At 39.9% G+C, this 21,495-nt stretch overlaps 1 protein-coding gene across 3 annotated transcripts in view; it reads left to right on the top strand.

The window, feature by feature from the left end:
• The window catches only part of Aoah (acyloxyacyl hydrolase), a 212,165-nt gene that overhangs the window by 27,874 nt on the left and 162,796 nt on the right, over positions 1–21,495 (top strand). For all 3 annotated transcript variants that reach the window (XR_005880783.1, XR_005880784.1, XM_040755639.1), the window contains exons 2-3: positions 5,792–5,887; positions 20,251–20,317. Coding sequence is in view for 1 of the 3 variants with exons in the window: in XM_040755639.1 (XP_040611573.1) it covers positions 5,792–5,887; positions 20,251–20,317 (163 nt within the window). In the remaining 2 variants the exon portion in view is untranslated. The remainder of the gene's footprint in view (positions 1–5,791; positions 5,888–20,250; positions 20,318–21,495) is intronic.

The following is a 21,495-nucleotide window of genomic DNA, read 5'->3' on the forward strand; positions in this document are numbered from 1 at the left end:
ATACTCATCACAGGGGAAACCCACCAAGACGAAGTGTCTATCCTGAACATCTATGCCCCCAATACAAAGGCATCCACATTCGTTAAAGAAACATTATTAGAACTTAAATCTCATCTAAAGCCCCACACAGTTATAGTGGGAGATTTCAACACACCACTCTCACCACTAGACAAGAATACCAGACAGGAACTCAACAAAGAAGCAAAGGGTCTAATAGAAGTAATGACCCAACTGGGATTAACAGATATCTATAGAACATTTCATCCACATAAAAAAGAATATACCTTCTTCTCACCACCACATGGAACCTTCTCAAAAATCGACCACATACTTGGCAACATATCAAACCTCAGCAGCTACAAAAAAATTGGAATAACTCCATGCATCTTATCAGACCACCATGCCTTAAAATTAGAATTCAACAACAACACAAAGTGCAGAAAACCTACAAACTCATGGAAATTGAATAATGCTCAACTGCACCATCCCTGGGTCAAAGAGGAAATAAAAAAAGAAATTAAAGACTTCCTCGAACTCAATGAGAATGAAGACACAACATACCCAAACCTATGGGACACTTTGAAAGCAGTGCTACGGGGAAGTTCATAGCACTAAGTGCTCACATGAAGAAACAGGAAAACAGTTATACCAGAGAATTAACATCACAGCTAAAAGCTCTAGAACACAAAGAAGCAAACTCCCCCAGGAGGAGTAGACGCCAGGAAATAATCAAATTGAGGGCTGAAATCAACAAAGTAGAAACCAGGAAAACAATACAAAGAATCAATGCAACGAAGAGTTGGTTCTTTGAGAAAATCAACAAGATAGACAAACCTTTGTCCAAACTTACCAAACAGCAGAGAGTGAACACGCAAATTAACAAAATCAGAAATGAAAAGGGGGACATAACAACAGACTCTGAGGAAATCCAGAGAATCATTAGGTCATACTTTGAAAACCTGTACTCCACAAAATTCGAAAATTTAAAGGAAATGGATGACTTCCTGGACAGCTATCATTTGCCAAAACTAAATCAAGAACAGATAAGCAATTTAAATAGACCTATAACCCCTATGGAAATAGAAGCTGTCATCAAAAGTCTCCCAACCAAAAAAAGTCCAGGTCCAGATGGCCTCAGTGCAGAATTCTACCACAAATTCAAAGAACAGCTTATACCAATTCTTCTCAAAGTGTTCCACACAATAGAAGCAGAAGGGTCTTTGCCAAACTCTTTCTATGAGGCTTCAATAACCTTGATCCCCAAGCCACACAAAGATACAACCAAGAAAGAGAACTTCAGACCAATATCCCTCATGAACATTGATGCAAAAATACTCAATAAAATACTGGCAAATCGGATCCAAGAACACATCAAAACAATCATTCACCACGATCAAGTAGGTTTCATCCCAGGGATGCAGGGATGGTTCAACATACGAAAATCCATCAACGTAATCCACCATATAAACAAGCTGAAAAACAAAAATCACATGATCATCTCACTAGATGCTGAAAAAGCCTTTGACAAAATCCAACATCCCTTCATGATAAAGGTCTTGGAGAGATCTGGGATAACAGGGACATACTTAAACATAATAAAAGCCATATACAGTAAACCAACAGCCAACATCAAACTAAATGGACAGAAACTCAACGCAATTCCTCTAAAATCAGGAACAAAACAAGGCTGTCCACTCTCTCCATACCTTTTCAACATGGTACTTGAAGTTCTAGCTATAGCCATACGACAACAAAGGGGGATCAAGGGGATACAAATTGGGAAGGAAGAAGTCAAACTTTCACTGTTTGCAGACGATATGATAGTTTATATCAGTGACCCAAAGAACTCTACCAGGGAACTCTTACAGCTGATTAACACCTTCAGCAAAGTGGCAGGTTACAAGATCAACTCAAGAAAGTCAGTAGCCCTACTATATACAGATGATAAAAGGGCTGAAAGAGAAATCAGAGAAACATCACCCTTTACAATTGCCACAAACAACATAAAATACCTTGGGGTAACGCTAACCAAACAAGTGAAAGACCTGTATCGTAAGAACTTTGAATCTTTAAAGAAAGAAATTAAAGAAGCCCTCAGAAAATGGAAAGATCTCCCATGCTCTTGGATAGGTAGGATCAATGTAGTAAAAATGGCAATCCTGCCAAAAGCAATCTACAGATTCAATGCTATCCCCATTAAAATCCCAGCACAATTCTTCACAGACCTTGAAAGAACAATAATCAATTTTGTATGGAAAAACAAAAGACCCAGGATAGCCAAAACAACCCTGTTCAACAAGGCAACGTCCGGAGGCATCACTATCCCTGACCTCAAGCTCTATTATAGAGCTATAGTCCTGAAAACAGCTTGGTATTGGCACAAAAATAGACAGGCAGACCAATGGAATCGAATTGAAAATCCGGGTATTAACCCACACACGTACGAACATCTGATCTTCGACAAAGAAGCTAAAAATATACAATGGAATAAAGAAAGCATCTTCAACAAATGGTGCTGGCATAATTGGAGACTGGCATGTAGAAAAATGCGGATCGATCCATGTTTATCGCCATGCACAAAACTTAAGTCCAAATGGATCAAAGACCTCAACATAAATCCAGCCACACTGAACCTCTTAGAAGAGAAAGTGGGTGGTACCCTTGAAAGAATTGGTACAGGAGACAGCTTCCTGAACATAACACCAGTAGCACAGACAGTGAGATCAACAATTAATAAATGGGACCTACTGAAACTGAGAAGCTTCTGTAAGGCAAAGGACACAGTCAGCAAGACAAAAAGGCAGCCCACAGAATGGGAAAAATATTCACTAATCCCACATCTGACAGAGGGTTGATCTCCAAAATTTACAAAGAACTCAAGAAGCAAGTCTCCAAAACAGCAAAGGACCCAATTAAGAAGTGGGCTGCAGAACTAAATAGAGAGTTTTCAATAGAGGAGTCTAAAATGGCTGAGAGGCACTTGAGAAAGTGCTCAACATCCTTAGCCATCCGGGAAATGCAAATCAAAGCAACTCTGAGATACCATCTCACTCCTGTCAGAATGGCTAAAATCAAAAACACCAATGACAATTTATGCTGGAGAGGATGTGGTGAAAGGGGGACACTCCTCCATTGCTGGTGGGAGTGCCAACTGGTTCAGCCACTTTGGAAAGCAGTATGGAGATTCCTCAGAAAAATGGGAATAAACCTACCACAAGACCCAGCAACTGCACTCTTAGGCATATATCCAAAAGATGCCCATTCATATAACAAAGATGTCTGTTCCACTATGTTCATAGCAGCTTTATTTGTAATAGCCAGAACTTGGAAGCAACCTAGATGTCCCTCACCCGAAGAATGGATAGAGAAAATGTGGTACATCTACACAATGGAGTACTATTCAGCAGAAAAAAATAATGGAATCATGAGATTCGCAGGCAAATGGATGACACTAGAAGAAACCATCCTGAGTGAGGTAACCCAGTCACAAAAAGAGAAACATGGCATGTACTCTCTCATATATGGATTTTAGACATAGATCTGGGGAGTGCCAGCCTACAATCCTATTGCCAGAGAGTCTGGGAAACAGAAACTTCATTTACTGGCTGGTTAAGTACTGAGCTGAACTCAAGAAAGCCAGTATCAGAGAGGGAGGACTGATGATCAAAGGGATTAAGACTGGGCTGGTTGAACCCCCAGAAACAGCTGACCAGACAAAGGTTAACTCTTGAATCCCAGGCATCAGCCTGGGAATCCAGCATGGGACTGATCAAGACCCCTGAATCTGGGTGTCAGTGAGGAGGCCTAGGTAATCTATTGAGCCTTGGACAGCAGATCAGTACCCATCCCAAGTATACACACGGTCTCTGGACTCCCATAGAACAATGTGAGGTGCACTCTCACCCTGAACTCTTGGGGAAGGGTCTAGGCCCTGCCCTATATGAAATGACAGACTATGGACACCCCCATGGAGGGCCTCACCCTCCCTGGGGGAATGAGGGGATAACGGGGGGGATGGGGGGAGGGCACAGGAGGAGGGGAGGGAAAGGGAGAGGGACCTCGTACTGACTTGTGAAGCAACCTTGTTTCTTATCTAAATTTAAAATGGAAAATAAAAAAAATATTAATATAATAAAAAAAAATATTCACTCATCCCAAAAAAAAAAAAAAAAATGTACTTGATATAAAAAATGAAGTGCATTGGTCATACCAGGTAAGTTGAGTGGCTTATCATCTTGTTATCCTGTTTCATGTCTTCACTGTTGTCTAAAATGAGATTGCATTGCACTCATATTTTTAAAAACAGAACAAATACACATAAAAATGCTTTTAGGCAATAGGATTATAATTGACATCAGCTACTAAATTCATAGAAATGTAAGTAAATCATACAGGGCTGTGAATTCATTAAAAAATACAGCCAGTCAGTCTTGATGGTTTATGTTACTATACACACCAGCAAGTAGGTGCTGTCAGCCCAGGAAGATGGCAATTACACAGGTCTCAGTAGCCAAGCCTAGTGAGTACTGCCTCCCCTGTCAGAGGAAACAGAGAAATTGTAAGCAACGAGCTATCAGCTACTTCAGAATCTAGAGAGGTAGGTATCTCTCATTTTTTCATGATACCCTTATGGTTTATAGAAGGTTTTATTTCTTTCTGTATAGAAGTGCCTGCCGAATGGCATTGCTCACCTTCTCCAGGGGCCATGGCATATAATGATACTAGTATGTAAGTTAGGGGCCCCACTTGCTGATCTTCTCAGTCTTACTTCTAGTTAGCTTCTTCGTATGGAGCTCTGCACTGCAAATCTTCTAACAAATGCCCACTTTTCTAAGAGAATGAAGTCTAGCAACTTCTTCCACACTTACAGATCTTGGGCCAAGACAATAATTTTCTATGAAGAAGTTTCTTCCTTATAGGAAAAGAATATTTGTGCCCTTCCAGCAGCTGAGTAGATTGAGGCAAGTAATAGAATTTTCAAGAAATGTGAGCTTAGCCACCTTGAGGAGTCACACTTATCCTATACCAAAGTAACGGAAATAATATATTCCTAATGTGCTCAAGTTCTCTCTGGACACACATAATATTTGGTTCATACTTTTCACTGTGAGCTTTGTATATAGTCTGAGATGTTTCGTGGGGTTTTGTATTCCAAAGCCACACTCAGTTGCATCATCATCCCAACTGACTGTCACAGTGGCTCTGTAGAAGACATCTTCTTTCCTGCTTTACAAGGAAACCAAAGTTTAAAATGGGAAGATGTTGAGTTCAAGGTTTTAAAGTCAGGCAGGACTCAATCCCAGGTATTCTGGAAAAATTCTACTACAATTTCAAAATTGTAAATCTGACTTTAGGTCACAGTCCACAATTTTGTGGGATAAGAATGATCTACCAGCAACTAAGACACCTACTGCTGAGGACCAAGTAGAGATTGGAGAAGCTAGTACCTATGTATTATGTACAACTTTCCTTGCCCTATCTCATTTAAGCATCATCTCTTTCTCTTAATTTATCTGGGGTTTAAGTCACATGAAAATTACTTCCCCAAAGTCTCATAGCTCACAAGTGGTGAAGCTTTCTGACAATCCCTGGCTTCCTGAGTCCCCAGTCCACAGCCTTCTCATTACACTGTAAATCCCAGTGCTTTTAGGTCTGTTTCAGATACTTAAGGGCAAAAGCATGGGAAGATTTGTGCCTCCGTTGGTTCCTTAGGGACCCAATCTTTCTACTTTCCTTCCCTACACCCTCCAGCCCCATGTGACCTGCTGACATGCTCTTTTGTTCCCTGCAGGGTGTGTGGTGGTGGTATCTGTGATTGAGCAGCTGGCTGAAGTGCACAACTCCTCAGTCCAGGAGGCGATGGAGAGACTATGCAGCTACCTGCCTGGTAAATGTGCAAGGGCCCCGGATACTCTGTGAGACACCAAGAGGGAGATTGGCTGGGGGGTGGGGGCAGAATTTGGTTATGCTTTCCTTTTCATATACTAATGGTGTTTATAGAGACCAGGTAGTTTGTGTAAGACATTCTCTATCATGGCAGACATCACTGAGGCCATATAGGGAGAAAATGTTGAATGACCAATTACTATGAGTGTGTCACAGTAATAGTGATTTTTTCCCACCCGATGATAACAGACACACACAGTCCTACCAATATAGACACTAAGTGGAAGGATTTCTGATCTCAACAACCCAGTTAGGAAGGCATCAATCACACCCCTTTCATTTCACCTAGATCTCATTTAACTTTCTCACCGATCCGTCAAACCAAGGAACTGATGGGTGCTTTTACAAACTGTGTATCTGGTTTTCAGACTCAGCAGAAAGAAAATATTTACTCTGTTTTCTGCATACATAATAGTTATGTATTAGAGGGTCAAGTTTTCTTTCTCTTACTAGGAACTAATTCACCAAGAAGGTGGACCCTATTTTCTTTCTGTTAATTATGGTATCCAGTCTAACAGTGATTGTATCTTTGATATATATGCTACCCCATGTCAGTAGCAAAAAATTCATTTTCTGAGAATTACATTGTTTAGTATATGAATTTACAGGATAAAATATTTAGAACTCAAAAAGGAACACTTAGAGAATAGTATACACATGTCTGCTTATGATGTCCCCAGTGGATGGTTGTTAAGATCTTGATGTATTTATGTCAAATCTTTTGTGAAATTAAATCATAGTAGATGAACTGGAAGCACCTTCTGGCTTCTCTGGCCCAACTCTATTTTCACCAACTCCCTAGGAGGAGAAATGAACTTAATGAATACTGTTTTTGCAGGATTTCAAGTTTCCATATTTACTCATATGGATCGATAAGCAAGTTGTAGCTGTTTTGTTAGCAATTTTAAAAACCACTTTGGGTAAAACAAAGCAGGTGTAGGAACCACGTAAAGTGCATGTATAGTTTTCCATTTTTGAAAGGGAAACTTCTCTGTAAAGAACAGATAATTAGCCTCCCCCGAAGCCCCATCTACATGCTTATGATCAGCATTTTTACCCACCTGCAAAAGAGAATGTCTAAACTTTTAGTAATTACTTCTTCACTTTTTTTTTCTTTTGCAGTTTTAGCATAACTATCTTCCTGCTCTTGTTTTACATTTCTGATCTGTCTTCCAGGTCTCTTACAATCCACAACTTAGATCTCATTGTTTCCCATGTAACTTAGTTGTGAAATTTGTCCTGTAACACTTCCCACAGCCTGGGATATGCTGACTTCATGTATACCTGTGGTGTATTTGAACATGTTTTTTTTCTGAGCTCTGTGGTTTCTCAGGATTGGAACTTAATCTAGAGCTTGGGCATCCCAATTTGAATCTTTAGGCAAAATGATACACGGTATTTTCTGTCTCTCTCTCCCTCTCTCCCTCCCTCCCTCCCTCCCCCTCTCTCCCCCTCTCTCCCTCCCTCCCTCCCTTCCTCCCCCCCTCTCTCTGTCTCTTTCTCTCTCCCTGCCTCCTTCCCTTCCTCCCTCCCTCTACTTTCCTGTCCTCTGTGTAATTCTAGCAGCTGTTGATGCTTCATGGTGAGATGTATCAACTTATTAGGAGGTATAGCATTGGTATATTCCAACTTACCATTCATTAATGGAAGCATATTTGACCTCTTCCCTCATTATCTTATTCGAATATTTTCCCATAGTACTTAATTCAATTTGAAGAATCAAGACACATGCCTTATTCTTTACTTGGCAGTTTTTAGGAGAGTGAATTGGCTTTCTATTATCATCCCAAAGTAATCATTTTCTTTAAAAGGATACTAAGTCCTTTTTAAAACACACTTCAGAGATTTCAGTCAATTGCAACCATTATCCTATTGAAGCTCAAATAACTCCTTCTTTGGCCAGAAGGTCAGAACTTCCTTTTCAATTTGACAATGAGCTCAAATAACCCTAGGCAGCTTCCTCAGTAACCATTCTGGCCATATAATCTTGCTGTATCTTGTACACTCCTGGGGGTTGAAATCAGTTATTTTCTTTGAAATCTAAGGATTTCTGTTTTTTGGTGACAATTCCTACATTAAGACTAAAGCCTTGGTGTTTGAGAATCCTAATTATACTAATGGTCAATCTTAGCGTCTCCATAGACAGGGATTAAAAACAAAAACGCATGCATATACACTTATATGTATAATGTTTAACGTAAATCTAATGAGTTCATGGTGCCACTTCTAATTCAAATCCCAAACTACAGGTATTTTTCTTAATAGCTTTTGTTTCTTGGTTGGTGTCTTTCCTTTTCTGTAAAGCTCTAATTCTCAAAGTGATGACTAGAACTAAATAGCCCATAAATTCCCATGTACCTGTCCCTTACCACACACCAACTGTCTATAATATCAACTCTGGTATATTTATTATTTCTTATTGCATGTATTTCACATTTATTGAGAGTAGTTAAGATTGGTTTTTTTGCATATAGTTTTTCCCATTTCTCCACCTTTTGAAAGCACTGACGTATGTGATCTGAGCATATTGCCATTGTTTAAAATACCTATCCAGTCACCAACTGTGAGACTCATGTCCACCCCACCTCTCCCGTGAATGTCCCATAGTAGAAGCTCATTCCTCAGGAAGTGCTCTTGGGAAAAATAGCCCTTGTATTCTTACATGTTGATAACAGGCTGTCTGCAACATCTAGACTTGGAAGCCATTAAAGTTGTGGATATCAATCCTTGACTGTGGGTTGCTGGAGATAACTCAGTAGTTAGGGGCACTTGTTAAAGTCTCAGTTCAATTCTCTAGCAAACACATAAAACGCTGCATTCACCTGTGATGCCAGGACTGTGAGAGTGGACATGTAGAGACAGGGTCACTGGAGCTTGCTGCATTCACCTGTGATGCCAGGACTGTGAGAGTGGACATGTAGAGACAGGGTCACTGGAGCTTGCTGCATTCACCTGTGATGCCAGGACTGTGAGAGTGGACATGTAGAGACAGGGTCACTGGAGCTTGCTGCATTCACCTGTGATGCCAGGACTGTGAGAGTGGACATGTAGAGACAGGGTCACTGGAGCTTGCTGCATTCACCTGTGATGCCAGGACTGTGAGAGTGGACATGTAGAGACAGGGTCACTGGAGCTGGCTGGGCACCAGCCAGAGGACCCAGGTTTGGTTCTCAGAACACGAATCAGGCAGCTCGCAACAGTCTGTTAACTCCAATTCCAGGGGTTCCGAGGCCCTGTTTTGACCTCCTTGAGCACCAGGCTCATATTTGGTGCACAGATGTGTATGCAGGCAAAACACATACACATAAAATAAAAGTAAACAAATATTTTTAAAAATGAAAAAAATAAATTACAAGGCTAATGTTGATCCAGTTTTCTTTTTCATTGCAAGTCACTTGTTCTGTTTGACAAGCATTTCAAAAGATACTTTTCCTTTTGTTTTCTATGAAAGTTAGTGATCTAAGCAGATCATGTTTCAGAGTTCATTACTGAATGTTCACATTCTCAGGCATGCAATGAGCTTTCAAGTATACGTATTTCCTAATTGAAGGAAAGGCTTTTTATTTCTTCAGTTTCCTTGGTTTGGGTTTCTTTGGGGATTTCTTCTTGTCCATATATCCAATCTTCATTGCCTGTTTGATACTTTGTCCCACTTTGAATTCCTTTCTGTTTCTCTTTGTGTGGATGTGCTGGTTGCTAGGGTGGAATGCAGGACCCCATGGACACTAATCAGTGCCCTCCACGGGTTGTAATCCACACCGTCTTTGTGTCTTATCATTAAATGTCTTCCTCCTTTCATCTCTGAAGGCCCTGACTATAGTTTCCATTTGTTCTATGTTCATTCTTTCCTAATTTCTTTTATCCCATATCTGAGTTTTTCTAACTTGGATTTCTTCTCTTCTTTCATGTTTTATATTATTTTATTAACAACTTATCTTATTTTGAAACACTGTTTTAATCTCTTTTTTTGGCATGACTTTACTATCTGTAGGAATGTTATTCATTTTTCTCCTTATAATAGCTTTGTATGGGAGTTGACCTAGATACATTTCTGTTGCTTAATTTTTTGGTGAAATTAGTCTTCAAAACTCTTAAAAAGAGGCGGCACAAAATAATGTTTCTGAATGCCCAGAGCGCCGTCTTTGTTGCTCTTGGACAGTGTTTGAAGTACAAATTGCTTGTTGCTTAGATTTTCTGCATCTTTTCCCTGCCTACTTTTACCAGGAGCTTCCTTCAACTCTATTTTTAAGCAGCTCAGCAGTTCCTCTCATTGTGGGCCCTGCTCACAAGGGATTTGGGGTCCAGTTCCCAGAGCTTATGGGTATCAGATTATTTTAACTACTTATTCCTTCTGACTTTAAGTACTGTGGACAGACTCCTCGGGTTAGTTGTCGTCTTCTGGTTGGCTCATTCAGCTTTCCAGTCAGCACCTGACACTTCTGGGCTCTCCTTTGAGACAGATGAGTCATCTTTACATAACACTACATTGTGTTCACTGGGGTTCCTAAATTTGTTTTAACTATTTTCTGTGGACTTTGCTAGGCATCAAAAAGATTCCAAAGTGCCACTGCTTCCTGGTCACCTTTCTGGTATTCCACCTTCTGAAGGCTTTAATTTTACGTCAATAGTCATGAATTGCTTTGTGACATCCTGTTTTTAGTCAATATTATGTTTTAAAGTCTATACCCAATAAGACAATTCCTCAATTTTTCTTTGTCATGTAAACATCCTATACTTTGATTCATACTTTTATTATTGGACATTCATAATCTGTCAAAAGTCTTATTTCTAAAGTTTTGTTATGGTTTGTACTTGTTCCCCATAGATTCATGTGCTGGAGGTTTGGTCTCCAGTATGCTGGTACATTACATGTCACAGCCTAAGACAGGTGATATAGCCATGGGCATCACCCTGGAAGAAGGGACTAGTGCTGATATTATGGTGATAATTTGTACCTAAGTACAAGCTGTTAGAAAAAAGAACAGATGTGCTAGGCATTTTAGCACATACCTGAGCTATCAGCTATTTGGAAGAGGAAGGCCCTGTGCAACATTCTGAGGCATTGTCTCTACAAAATAAAAAGCACTTGTGGAAGTCAGTGAGGTGGTACAGTGGGTAAAGGTGCTTGCAGCAAAGCTGATGACCCAGTTGAACCCCCAGAACCTACACAAATGTGGAAGGAAAGAATTGTCTCCATGAAGCTATTATTAGACTACTGTTTCAAACTGTGCAATGTCTTTCTGACCTTTACTTCGACTGAAGATTTCACCTATGGTTCTCATTAGCAAACACTTTAAAATAATCTCAGACTAATCAGTGGGAAAATGGTATGGAATCACTGTGGCTACACGTCAACAAAATCACACATTCTGAGTATCATACCAGAACGCTGCTTCCCTGGTCACCCATTCAGAAATCCTATTGCCATTAAATACTATAGTTAAGAACTCATGTAGTCTTAAAGAGAGCAAAGCAACACATGTATCCTGGACTACGAAGCCACAGAATAATAACTGGTTAATAGCTCTTTGTGCTTTATGACACTCATCAACAGTTAGTGTTTAACAATGTATGCCCTACGTGAGGTAGGTAGGGCATCAAATAAAATGTCCTTAGTATACGTATATTACAAATAGCATTGACCTTTGCAGTAAAACATCTTCAGTTTCAGCTGAACTGTTGACTACCCCTGTGGGCATGGGCTCTCTCACCCTTGACATTCTTGCTTACAGGGTGAGGGTAAAGATATCTGCCATCTCAGAAGAGTCTGATAAGCAAGGAAATGACAGCCAACTAACATGACTCACAGATAGGAATGTCTGAAGTTTCATTTGCAAATACACATATGTAAGCCTCATGCATGAGGGCTGCCCAGCAATGGTTTGCAAACTCTTCTTTGCCCTCTGGAATGGCCATGTTTTCTTTTATTAATATGCTAGTCTGGTCTTCATTCCATAGATCTGTAGAAATATTCTTGCACCTGCTAGGTCACAAGCATGATCTAATGGTAAAGGTTCTGTTTTAGATCTTGTCTTCAGAGCTGGAAGTGTAACAACTCAATGGTAGAAAAATTTTCCCAGCATGCACAAGATCCTAGGTTTGGGTCCTAGTAAAACTGACCCCCCCACACACACCTCACAGCATTTGCCAAATGCACCCTCCATTATCTGGTGCTACTAAAACAAAACAATACAGGCTATAATCAACAAAAATGTATTTGTCTCGGAGTTCTGAGACCCAAAGTTCAAGTGCATGAGCCAAGTGTCATGTTTCTTGCTGCGTCATCTTATAATATGACATTAATTCATCCCCAGGAGCAGAAAACCTCTTATTAGACCCCAGATCCCAACATTGTGCATGAGGATTAACTTCCTGTCACAGAAACTTTAGGGACACATTAGAACCACAGTTGGTCCTTGTAAAAACTCCTATGCTGGTCACCACTTGGGTTGCGATGACACTTGGGGTGCCATCTAATTGTAACTTCCTTGGTATGTCTATCTCTTTACCAGAGGTTTTGTGTGTTTCTGATCTGTATTTTCCCATGCTGAGCTTATAATTTGTCTCTGGGAAAGATCTTTTTTTTTTTTTTTCTCTCACACCCACCACTGCTCCAGGGGCCTCCAGAGTTGGCATTACAGAATGAAGTTGAAGAAAAGAGATTCTGCAGAGGACCCTGCTCTGAATGAGAACTCTGCAGCCATTCACTTTGAGTGGAGCAAAACAACCACAGAAACACACTCACAGTGCTTCCCATCGAGCCAGAGGCGTTTCTCTGCCTCTCAGCCAGCAGTGCATGTTAATCAAAGAACACACTAATACTGCTTTTTAAATTGCTGTGCTCCAGGCTAAGCTACTTCAACATTAGCATGACTTTAAACATTTCCAAATGGCCTTTCTCCTCACTTAATTATGAGCCTCTCTTAAAAAAGTCTTTAAATCATACAGTGAAAACAACCAAACACCATAGCCACATTTTCATTCATCTATTTTTATTCTTTTACTTTTGTTTTTTGAGACATCTTTTCTCTATGTAGCCCCTTCTGCTCTGGAACTTGTGAATTAGAAGAGGCTGCCCTCAAATTCACAGAGACCCACCTGCCTCTGCCTCCTGAGCACAGGGATTAAAGGTGTGTGTCACAATGACTGTTGTGGCCACATTTTCAGGTACAGAAGACAAAGTCCATAGAAGGGAAGGCTCTTACCCAGGTCTGAGTTAGTGAACTGGTACTGGAATCCAAGTCTCTTGAGTGGGTGACATCAGAGCATCTCCAAAGTGGTAACTTTCAAAAGGAGCAACATGGAGGGGAAGACAACAGATTTTGACCACTGAGATAAAATGTACATGTATTACAAGTCATTGTTTAAAAATGACTTGTGGCTTTATGTATATTCAGAGTTGTCATTCATCACCATTGTTTCAGAACATTTTCATTACACCAGTGTCTTGGTTATTGTTCTATTGCTGTCCAAGGCAATAGTCATAAAAGGCAGCATTTAATCAGGAACTAGCTTACATTTTCAGAGGATTAGTTCATCAGACAGGGATGGCACTGGAGCAGTAACTTCAAGCTGTACATCCTGAGAGAGAGAGAGAGAGACAGAGACAGAGAGAGACAGAGAGACAGAGACAGAGACAGAGAGACAGAGACAGACAGACAGACAGACAGACAGACTGGACTTGTCATGGGTTTTTGAAACCTCAAAGGCCACACCCAGTGGCACACTTCCTGCAACAAAGCCTTATCTACTCCAACAAGGTCACACCTGCTAACCCTTTTAATCCCCATCAAACAGCTGACTCCCTGGTGACTAAGCATACAAATGTATAAGCCCACAGGAGCCCTTCTTATACAAACCACCATAATCATAAACTACCTCTTAGCTATCATGTTCCAACACCCATCCTCCCCACCCCTAAGATCCACTCACCCACTTCCCAACTTTTCCATTTATCTGTTATATTTTATATAACACAATCATAAAATGTTTGGCCTTTTGTGATTGATGTCTTTTGACTAGCAGAATGGCACAGTGGTTTCTTTCTATTTGTACAATTAAATCCGTATCACATGCATCAGAGCCTCATTTCTTTTTATATCTGAATAGTATTCCAGTATATAGACATCAACATTTTGGTTATCAGCCTTTTAGTTTATGAGCACTCAAGGGACTAGAGTAAACAATGCTACTATCAATGGTTGAATATGTATCCTCTGTTCTCTCTGGGTTCTATGTAGGAATAGAATTCCTGAATCCTATCAAAACTGTTTCAATTCTGTGCTAAATAATTTGAGGAACTTTATGACTATTTACCAAAGAAGCTGCACCATTTCACATTCCAATCCTGTATGAAACTTTTAATTTTTACTCACTTTCAACACTTATCAGTTTTTCTTGTAGCACATAGCAGGTGTGAGCTGTATCATACTTAAGTTTGGGTTTAAACAAGCACATTTTTCTTAGTGTACTTGATGCACATTTGTATACCACTAAAAAAAACCCCACCCATTTATATGCTTCCTATATTTTGTTTTGTTTTGTTTTGTTTTTTACGAGACAGGGTTTCTCTGTATTGTTTTTGGAGGCTATTGGTCCAGCCCGGCCTCGAACTCACAGAGATCCGCCTGCCTCTGCCTCCCGAGTGCTGGGATTAAAGGCGTGCGCCACCACCGCCCAGCACTTCCTATATTTTTAATTGTACTATTTATCTTTATTGTTAAATTACATACTAAATATTCATCCAGAAACTTCAATCCCATTTATATTCAGCTAACCTACTCATTCTTGATCATTCTTAAATTGTTCATTAAATAAAGCTAGTCTCTAAAGATAGCACAACCAAGTGTGTCCATTTGTAAGTTTTCAAGTGTATGGATCCATGATATGGGTAAATGCAGATCCTAGAGGATCTTGAGTATTACCAGACACCTATAAATAATACTTGTCATGGCATTAGAGACAACAAGAATAAGAGAACTTTGTCTCTCCAGGACAAACATTACTACTAATCAACCTCAGGACCCATTCATCTTCACACAAAACCATTCATTTTGAGTATTTTTTAAAGTCTTCTGACCATCTCACTCACTTAAGCAAGAGAATGGAGTCAAAGGATTCTTGTCCTTTACTTAATCAGCCTTTCTGATCCCTGTCATTACTGCTGTTAGCTAGTTACCTGTGGGTTTCATCACTAAACACCATTCTTTGCCAAGACACTGAAGAACCTGGTAGGAAGGCTTCCCTACTATGGCAGCCAGAGTGAGTGGCTTGTTACACAGACACAGGGTCATTGCAACAGCTTTCAAGGAAGACAAAGAAACAGCTTTGCAAGTGGACATGTATAACACTTGCAACTTTAGGGATGTGGGGTGTGGGATAGGTAGTTAGTTGGCAGAATAGATAGATGAGAACTGAAAGAGATTGTGCTGACAAAGAATTTCTGCTGTGAGAAGCAATAAATCAAAGCACTGGAGCTAATTAAATTAGCTGACCATTGTCCAGGGAGTGAAATCCCTGAGACTCCTTTATAGGGGATCATTATTACCATTCTGGGTGAGTTTCTGATCCTCTTATGTTGTACCTAGACAGTGAACAATTTTATCTGATTAAAAAAAATAAAATAAAATAAAATTCCCCCACACCAGTCAGCCACCATGACTCCAAGATAAGGCTCCTATCTGCAGTCTTGGATTGGGGGAATTAGTTATAAATTCCTTACATCTAGATGAACTTCTGTGTCCTGTTTACCTAGGACAGAAAACTATAGACTCCTTCAACCCAAAAGAGCCCATGATTATCCACCTCTAGTTTCTATCTGATTATTAAATTTCATTCCTGCTCTTACAAACCCAAGTCTGGATATGTCTGAACTGGTTAGATGCCACACACCTCAAGGTCATGTGTTCTTTCGCAGTACTGATTAACCTTCTATATGGGCTCAATACACAAAGAAAGACTTTCGAAATTTATGATTGGAGAATCAACTTCCAAACACACTGTGAATAAAAGTTGGGCCAAACCTATTAGTTTAAAACATAAATCAATGCAGCTTCAGAATTCCAGAAAGAACTTACCATGATCCCTTGAGGTCGCAAATCAATAGCACATAATGGATTCAAGTACCTGTGCCTCATTACCAGGTATTCCCTGGGTCAGGAAGTTCTGCAGTGGATCCCACTAGCTGCTGAAAATGTAGAAGAAAGGAAAATCTGGCAAGAGAAAAAAGGGGACTGCTTTATGTTGTTGGTTGCTTTCTACTCTACTGTTTGGAGGTCCACTACCCAGCTCCCAAATAAATCACACACAGAGACGTATTCTTATTTATACATTTCCTGCCTTAGCTTGGCTTCTTTCTAGCCAGCTTTTCTTAACTTAAATTACCCTATCTTTTGCCTCTGTGCTTTTTTTTTTTTTTTTTGGTTTTTACGAGACAGGGTTTCTCTGTATTGTTTTTGAGGCTGTCGGTCCAGCCCAGCCTCGAACTCACAGAGATCCGCCTGCCTCTGCCTCCCGAGTGCTGGGATTAAAGGCGTGCACCACCACGGCCCGGCTGCCTCTGTGCTTTTATCTTTCTCTGTTTCTGTATACCAGGTAGCAAGATATGCCAGGGTTTCTGAGAGCAGAGGAATTGAGGAGAAAAAAATACATTGGCTAATTGGTCATGGTAGTTCCCGTGCTTAACCTGGGCTCAGCTACTGTACTCAGTCGCATGTTGGTTTGGTCTCATGGGGTTTGTTGCAGGGGTCTGGTCTATATCAATTGACTTCCGTGAGTTTTATTTTCTACTGGTCTGTTTTTTACTTCTTATTTTCTTGGTGTCATATTTAAGAAAATGTTGCCTAACAAAGACACAAAGATTTATACCAATATTTTCTGTGAAGAGTTTTATCATTTTAACTCTTACACATTGGTCCATTGGTATAAAGTTTTGGATACTAGTATGAGGAGGGTTATTAATTATGTTTCTATTGCTATTTGAAAAAGGAACATGACCAAGGCAAGTTATTGATAGACTGATTTAATTGTACTTAAATTTCTCAGAGATAAGAGTTCACTATAACAGCAGGAAAGTGTGACAGCAGACAGGCAGACATGGTGCTGGAGCTGGAAGCTCAGAGCTCAGAGCTCAGAGCTCACATCTTTTTTTTTTTTTTTTGGTTTTTTTTTTTTCGAGACAGGGTTTCTTTGTATTGTTTTGGAGGCTGTTGGTCCAGCCCGGCCTTGAACTCACAGAGATCCACTTGCCTCTGCCTCCCGAGTGCTGGCATTAAAGGCGTGTGCCACCACTGCCTGGCCAGAGCTCACATCTTAAACCACAAGCAGGAAGCACAGAAAATGAACTGGGAGTGGTGTGTGGCTTTAAAAACTTTGAACCACCCCCAATGATGTACTTCTTCCTCAAGGCCATGCTTCCTAACACTAGCTAAGCAATGCAACCAACTGGAGACCAAGTATTCATAGACTAAAGACTATGGGGGACATCTGATTTAAATCACCAGAATGGGTGACCTCATTTATTCTTCTGCTTGTAGCTGTCATTTTTTTAGACAATCATTTATTAAATTTCCTCATTGAAATCGTCTTGGCACACTCATGCCTTGAATCTAAGTTCAGGATTTCTAGCCTTTGATTCTATTTCATTGGCCTACATGTCCCCTACTCTGATACCACACTGGCTTGGCTACTGTAGTTTTGTAGGTTTCAAGTTGTAATGTATCAGTCTTCTCGGTTTTTCTTTTTCAATATTCTTTTAAAAACTATTCTGGGTAAGGTGACAGGATCAGTTGCTAAATTTCTGCAGATAAGGTAGGATTATTTTGGAGATGGCATTGAACCAGTATGTCAGATTAGAGTGTATTGCCATCTTAATATCCTTACTAATTGACCCACCAACAAGGTATGTGTTTTTGTTTATTTGGGTCTTCATTAACTTCTCTTAGTAACATCATTTTAAAAGCTATATTAGCATGTTGTTAAGGAAGTGCCTCATGCAGGAGCCAACGTATCCTGGAATTCACGGTGTAGTGTAGATTAACCTCAAAATTTGTGGCAATCCTCTTGTCTCAGGCTTGCAAGTGCTGGAATTAGAGGTATTAGCTCCACACCAAACTATTTTGCAATTTTTGTCAATTTTATCTTTTTTATTTATATTTTTATTTAGAAACAATCTTATTTTTCATATCAATCACCCCCATTCCCTCTCCTTCCCAGAGATCCTGACCCACTTGGCAAAGACCTGTGGACAGTCTGCTGTGTAATCCTGGGCATGACCCCCAGAGTATATGTGCTACCTGCTCTCCTTGCTTTCACCATGCCTGCCATACTGCTGGCTTAAATGAGTCACAGTGGGTCATAAGGTCTAATATTACATATTTGCATAACTATTCTGGAAAGAATGATTTTAATCACATGAGTCTTGAGAAATGTTATTAAATAGATGATATCAAGAGTTAATGAGAACAGTATAGGAACAGGGAATGAAGCAGAACCATAGAAATCCATAGTTCCCTCATTTCTAATAGCTGTGCCAATACCCTAAGAGATAGACACAAGAATAAGGGATAAACACTGCCAACTGTTAAGGGTAAGTTTCCAAGTTATGTTGCTATAGGATAATAGGAAAACTTGGCTCATCCCCAGAGGCGATAAAATAGTACAGAATGTAGAATGGATTGATCCAGCTTTGGCTTGTAAGTTGATTGTGAGAACCCAGACTCTGTCAGATGTAAATATTAACCACAAGAGACAAAACTGTCTCTCACCCTGCATGGTGCTGTAACAGCATATGCTGCCAATAGGGCCCACTGTTCTACCTGTAGGTGTATCTATTTATAAAACTTCCTTTGTACCTTGGAAGACTGCTTATACTTCTAACAATAGAGATACGGATCAAAAAGGTAATGGCTACCAGGGGGAAAGTTAGGGGACAAAGGGGAAAAGAAGCAAGGAACAAAATGGTAATTATTGTAATCATTTTTAGAAACATGGGGAGTAAAAACTGATTGGAAAACTATTCAGGAAAACCATTGAAACTGTATAAATAAAAACAGTCCAGACCACCCAGGGCCACTTGTTTGAACAACAACAAGTGGTCACAATTTCTTCATGGCATCAACTTCACACATCCATCCCAGGTCATTGAACCCATCTGGAGCAAGGCACACCACGACCATGGTAACTCTTACAAAGGAGAATATTTAATAGGGACTAGCTTACAATTTGAGGTTTAGTCCATTATCATCAAGGTGAAAAGCATGGCAGGATGCAAGAGGACATAGTGCTGGAGAAGGAGTTGAGTGTTCCACATTCAGATCAACAGGCAGCAGGAAAAGAGCAAGACACTGGGCCTAAGTTGAGCACCTGAAACCTCAAAACACACTCCCAATGAAACCCTTCCGCCAACAAGGCCACACCTACTAATAGTGTCCCTCCCTATGGGCCTACGAGAGCCATTTTATTCAAGCCACCACATCCTTCGGCTTTCTGTATTCTTATATGAAAGTGAAGATTCTTTTCAATTTCTATGAAAAATTGTGTTGGATTTTTTATGAGAATTGAATTGAATCTGTAGATTGTTTTGGGTTGGATGGTCATTTTCACAATATTGATCCCACCAATCCTACCAAGGGAAGGAGCTATTTCCATCTTCTGGAGTATTCTTCAATTTATTTCTTTAGTGTCTTGAAGTTTTTATTATACAAGTCATCTACTTGATTGGCTAGTGTTATCTCAAGATATTTTATTTTTTGAGCCTATTGTGAAAGGTAGTTTCCCTAATTTTTTCTAAATGTTTGTCAGTCAACAAAAGAGATCCCAGCAAACTTCTGATATTACTTGATGTAAAAAGAAGAAATGAAATCTAGAATTTTATAGTAAACTAGTGATCTTCAAACATCTGCAGAATTTTTTATGGGAAAGGCTATTTTTATGGGTATGAATATTTTACCTACATGCATATCTATGGATCACTTGTGTACCTGATGCTTGGTCAGTCCTGAGTGGGCATCTGATCCCCAAGATTTGGAGCTACAGAGTGTTTTGAGTCACAATGTGGATTCTGAGAATTGAACTCAAGTCTTCTGGAAGAGCAACTAGCGCTGTTAAACTCTCAGCCACTGCTCCAACCCCTGGAAATGATATTTCAATGGCCATAGTGACTTTAAAATAACTAAACTATTAAAACTAGTACTTAAATTAATCATTAGTTAATTTCTCAGTCTTGGTTTTACATAGAGACAAAAACTGACTTGTTCTCAATGCTGATAATAAAGTATGTTCTAATCACCTTTTTATTTTTCTCAGAGAAACTCTTCTTGAAAGCCACCTGCTATTACTTGGTTCAGATGTTTGGATCAGACATCATAAAACTGTGAGTACGGCATAGGAATCTGACTCAGTTGCTGGCTCATCTTTCTGCTTACTGTACTTAGTGGAGAAGGGGTGGTCCTGCTCTCCCTGTCACTATTAGCAGAAGGCAACTGACACCACAGTTGATGCTGTCACTCCGGTAGAGGCTCTCTAGAAGTACAGTGTGAAAATCTGGCTCATTTTTTCCCCAACCAACTTCCATTCAAAATACCTGGTACCTACTCTCTCCCAGTGGCTTCCAGCCCTCTGTCCTCCGGGTTTCCTAGCCTATTACCTCCTAGCCCCTCTGGCATCATGACCTGCTTGTTTTCTTTCTCATTCTTTTCCTTGTGTGTTAAGCATACTTTGCAGCACTGGATAAGATGAGCCATGTTCGTGTTCATGGCAGTCTCTCAATAAGGATCCATGTTACCCAACTTGAGGTTACAGTCTATACCCCAGGAAGCCAGGTGCAGTCATGAGTCCTGGCCATCTATCCTCAAGAATCCAATTAAAACAGTCAAATTAATAGTAAAGAGTAGAAAGGGAAGGTTTGTTCAGTGTGACCACATTGGGGAGAGGGAAAAGAAATGCAGTGATGCGCTCCATCCAGCTCATCATTTGTTCTAAAATGAAGCTAATGTTTAAATAGAGGACCAGTGATATGAACATCTAAGCTGGTCAAGGTATGGCCCAGTCATTGTCTGAGCTTCATTCTCATCCTGCAAAGCATTTTACAAGTGGTAAGAACTGTGGAAATCTCTGTTTCAGGAAACAAGGTTCCCCTCTGACTAGAGCTAGGCTTCCAGTCTTTTCCTTCTCCCAGCATGACAGTTCCATTGTTGGGATCCAGATTTAATAGTCTGTTAGATTGAAAGACACAAGTGTCTTTTTAGAATAGCTTAATTCTTATATTCACACCTGATTGTCTTATGTTTGTTTAATTATACAAGCGCCCAGATACAGGCCCACAAACAAACTCTAGGACCATGATGATCAATTGATTCTAACCTTATATTCTCTCCCTTTTATCTTGCACACTCTCATGAACATCCTAGGTTCTGTGTTCATCCTTCTCTCCATGTATTTTTACTACTGATATATATATATATATATAATACATATGCTATATGTCAGTAGTAAAAATACATGGAGAAGGATGTTATATGTATTATATATATATATATATTATAATTATAT

The sequence above is a fragment of the Mesocricetus auratus genome, unplaced genomic scaffold (assembly GCF_017639785.1).
Source record: "Mesocricetus auratus isolate SY011 unplaced genomic scaffold, BCM_Maur_2.0 Super-Scaffold_100013, whole genome shotgun sequence".
NCBI classification, from domain to species: Eukaryota; Metazoa; Chordata; class Mammalia; order Rodentia; family Cricetidae; genus Mesocricetus; species Mesocricetus auratus.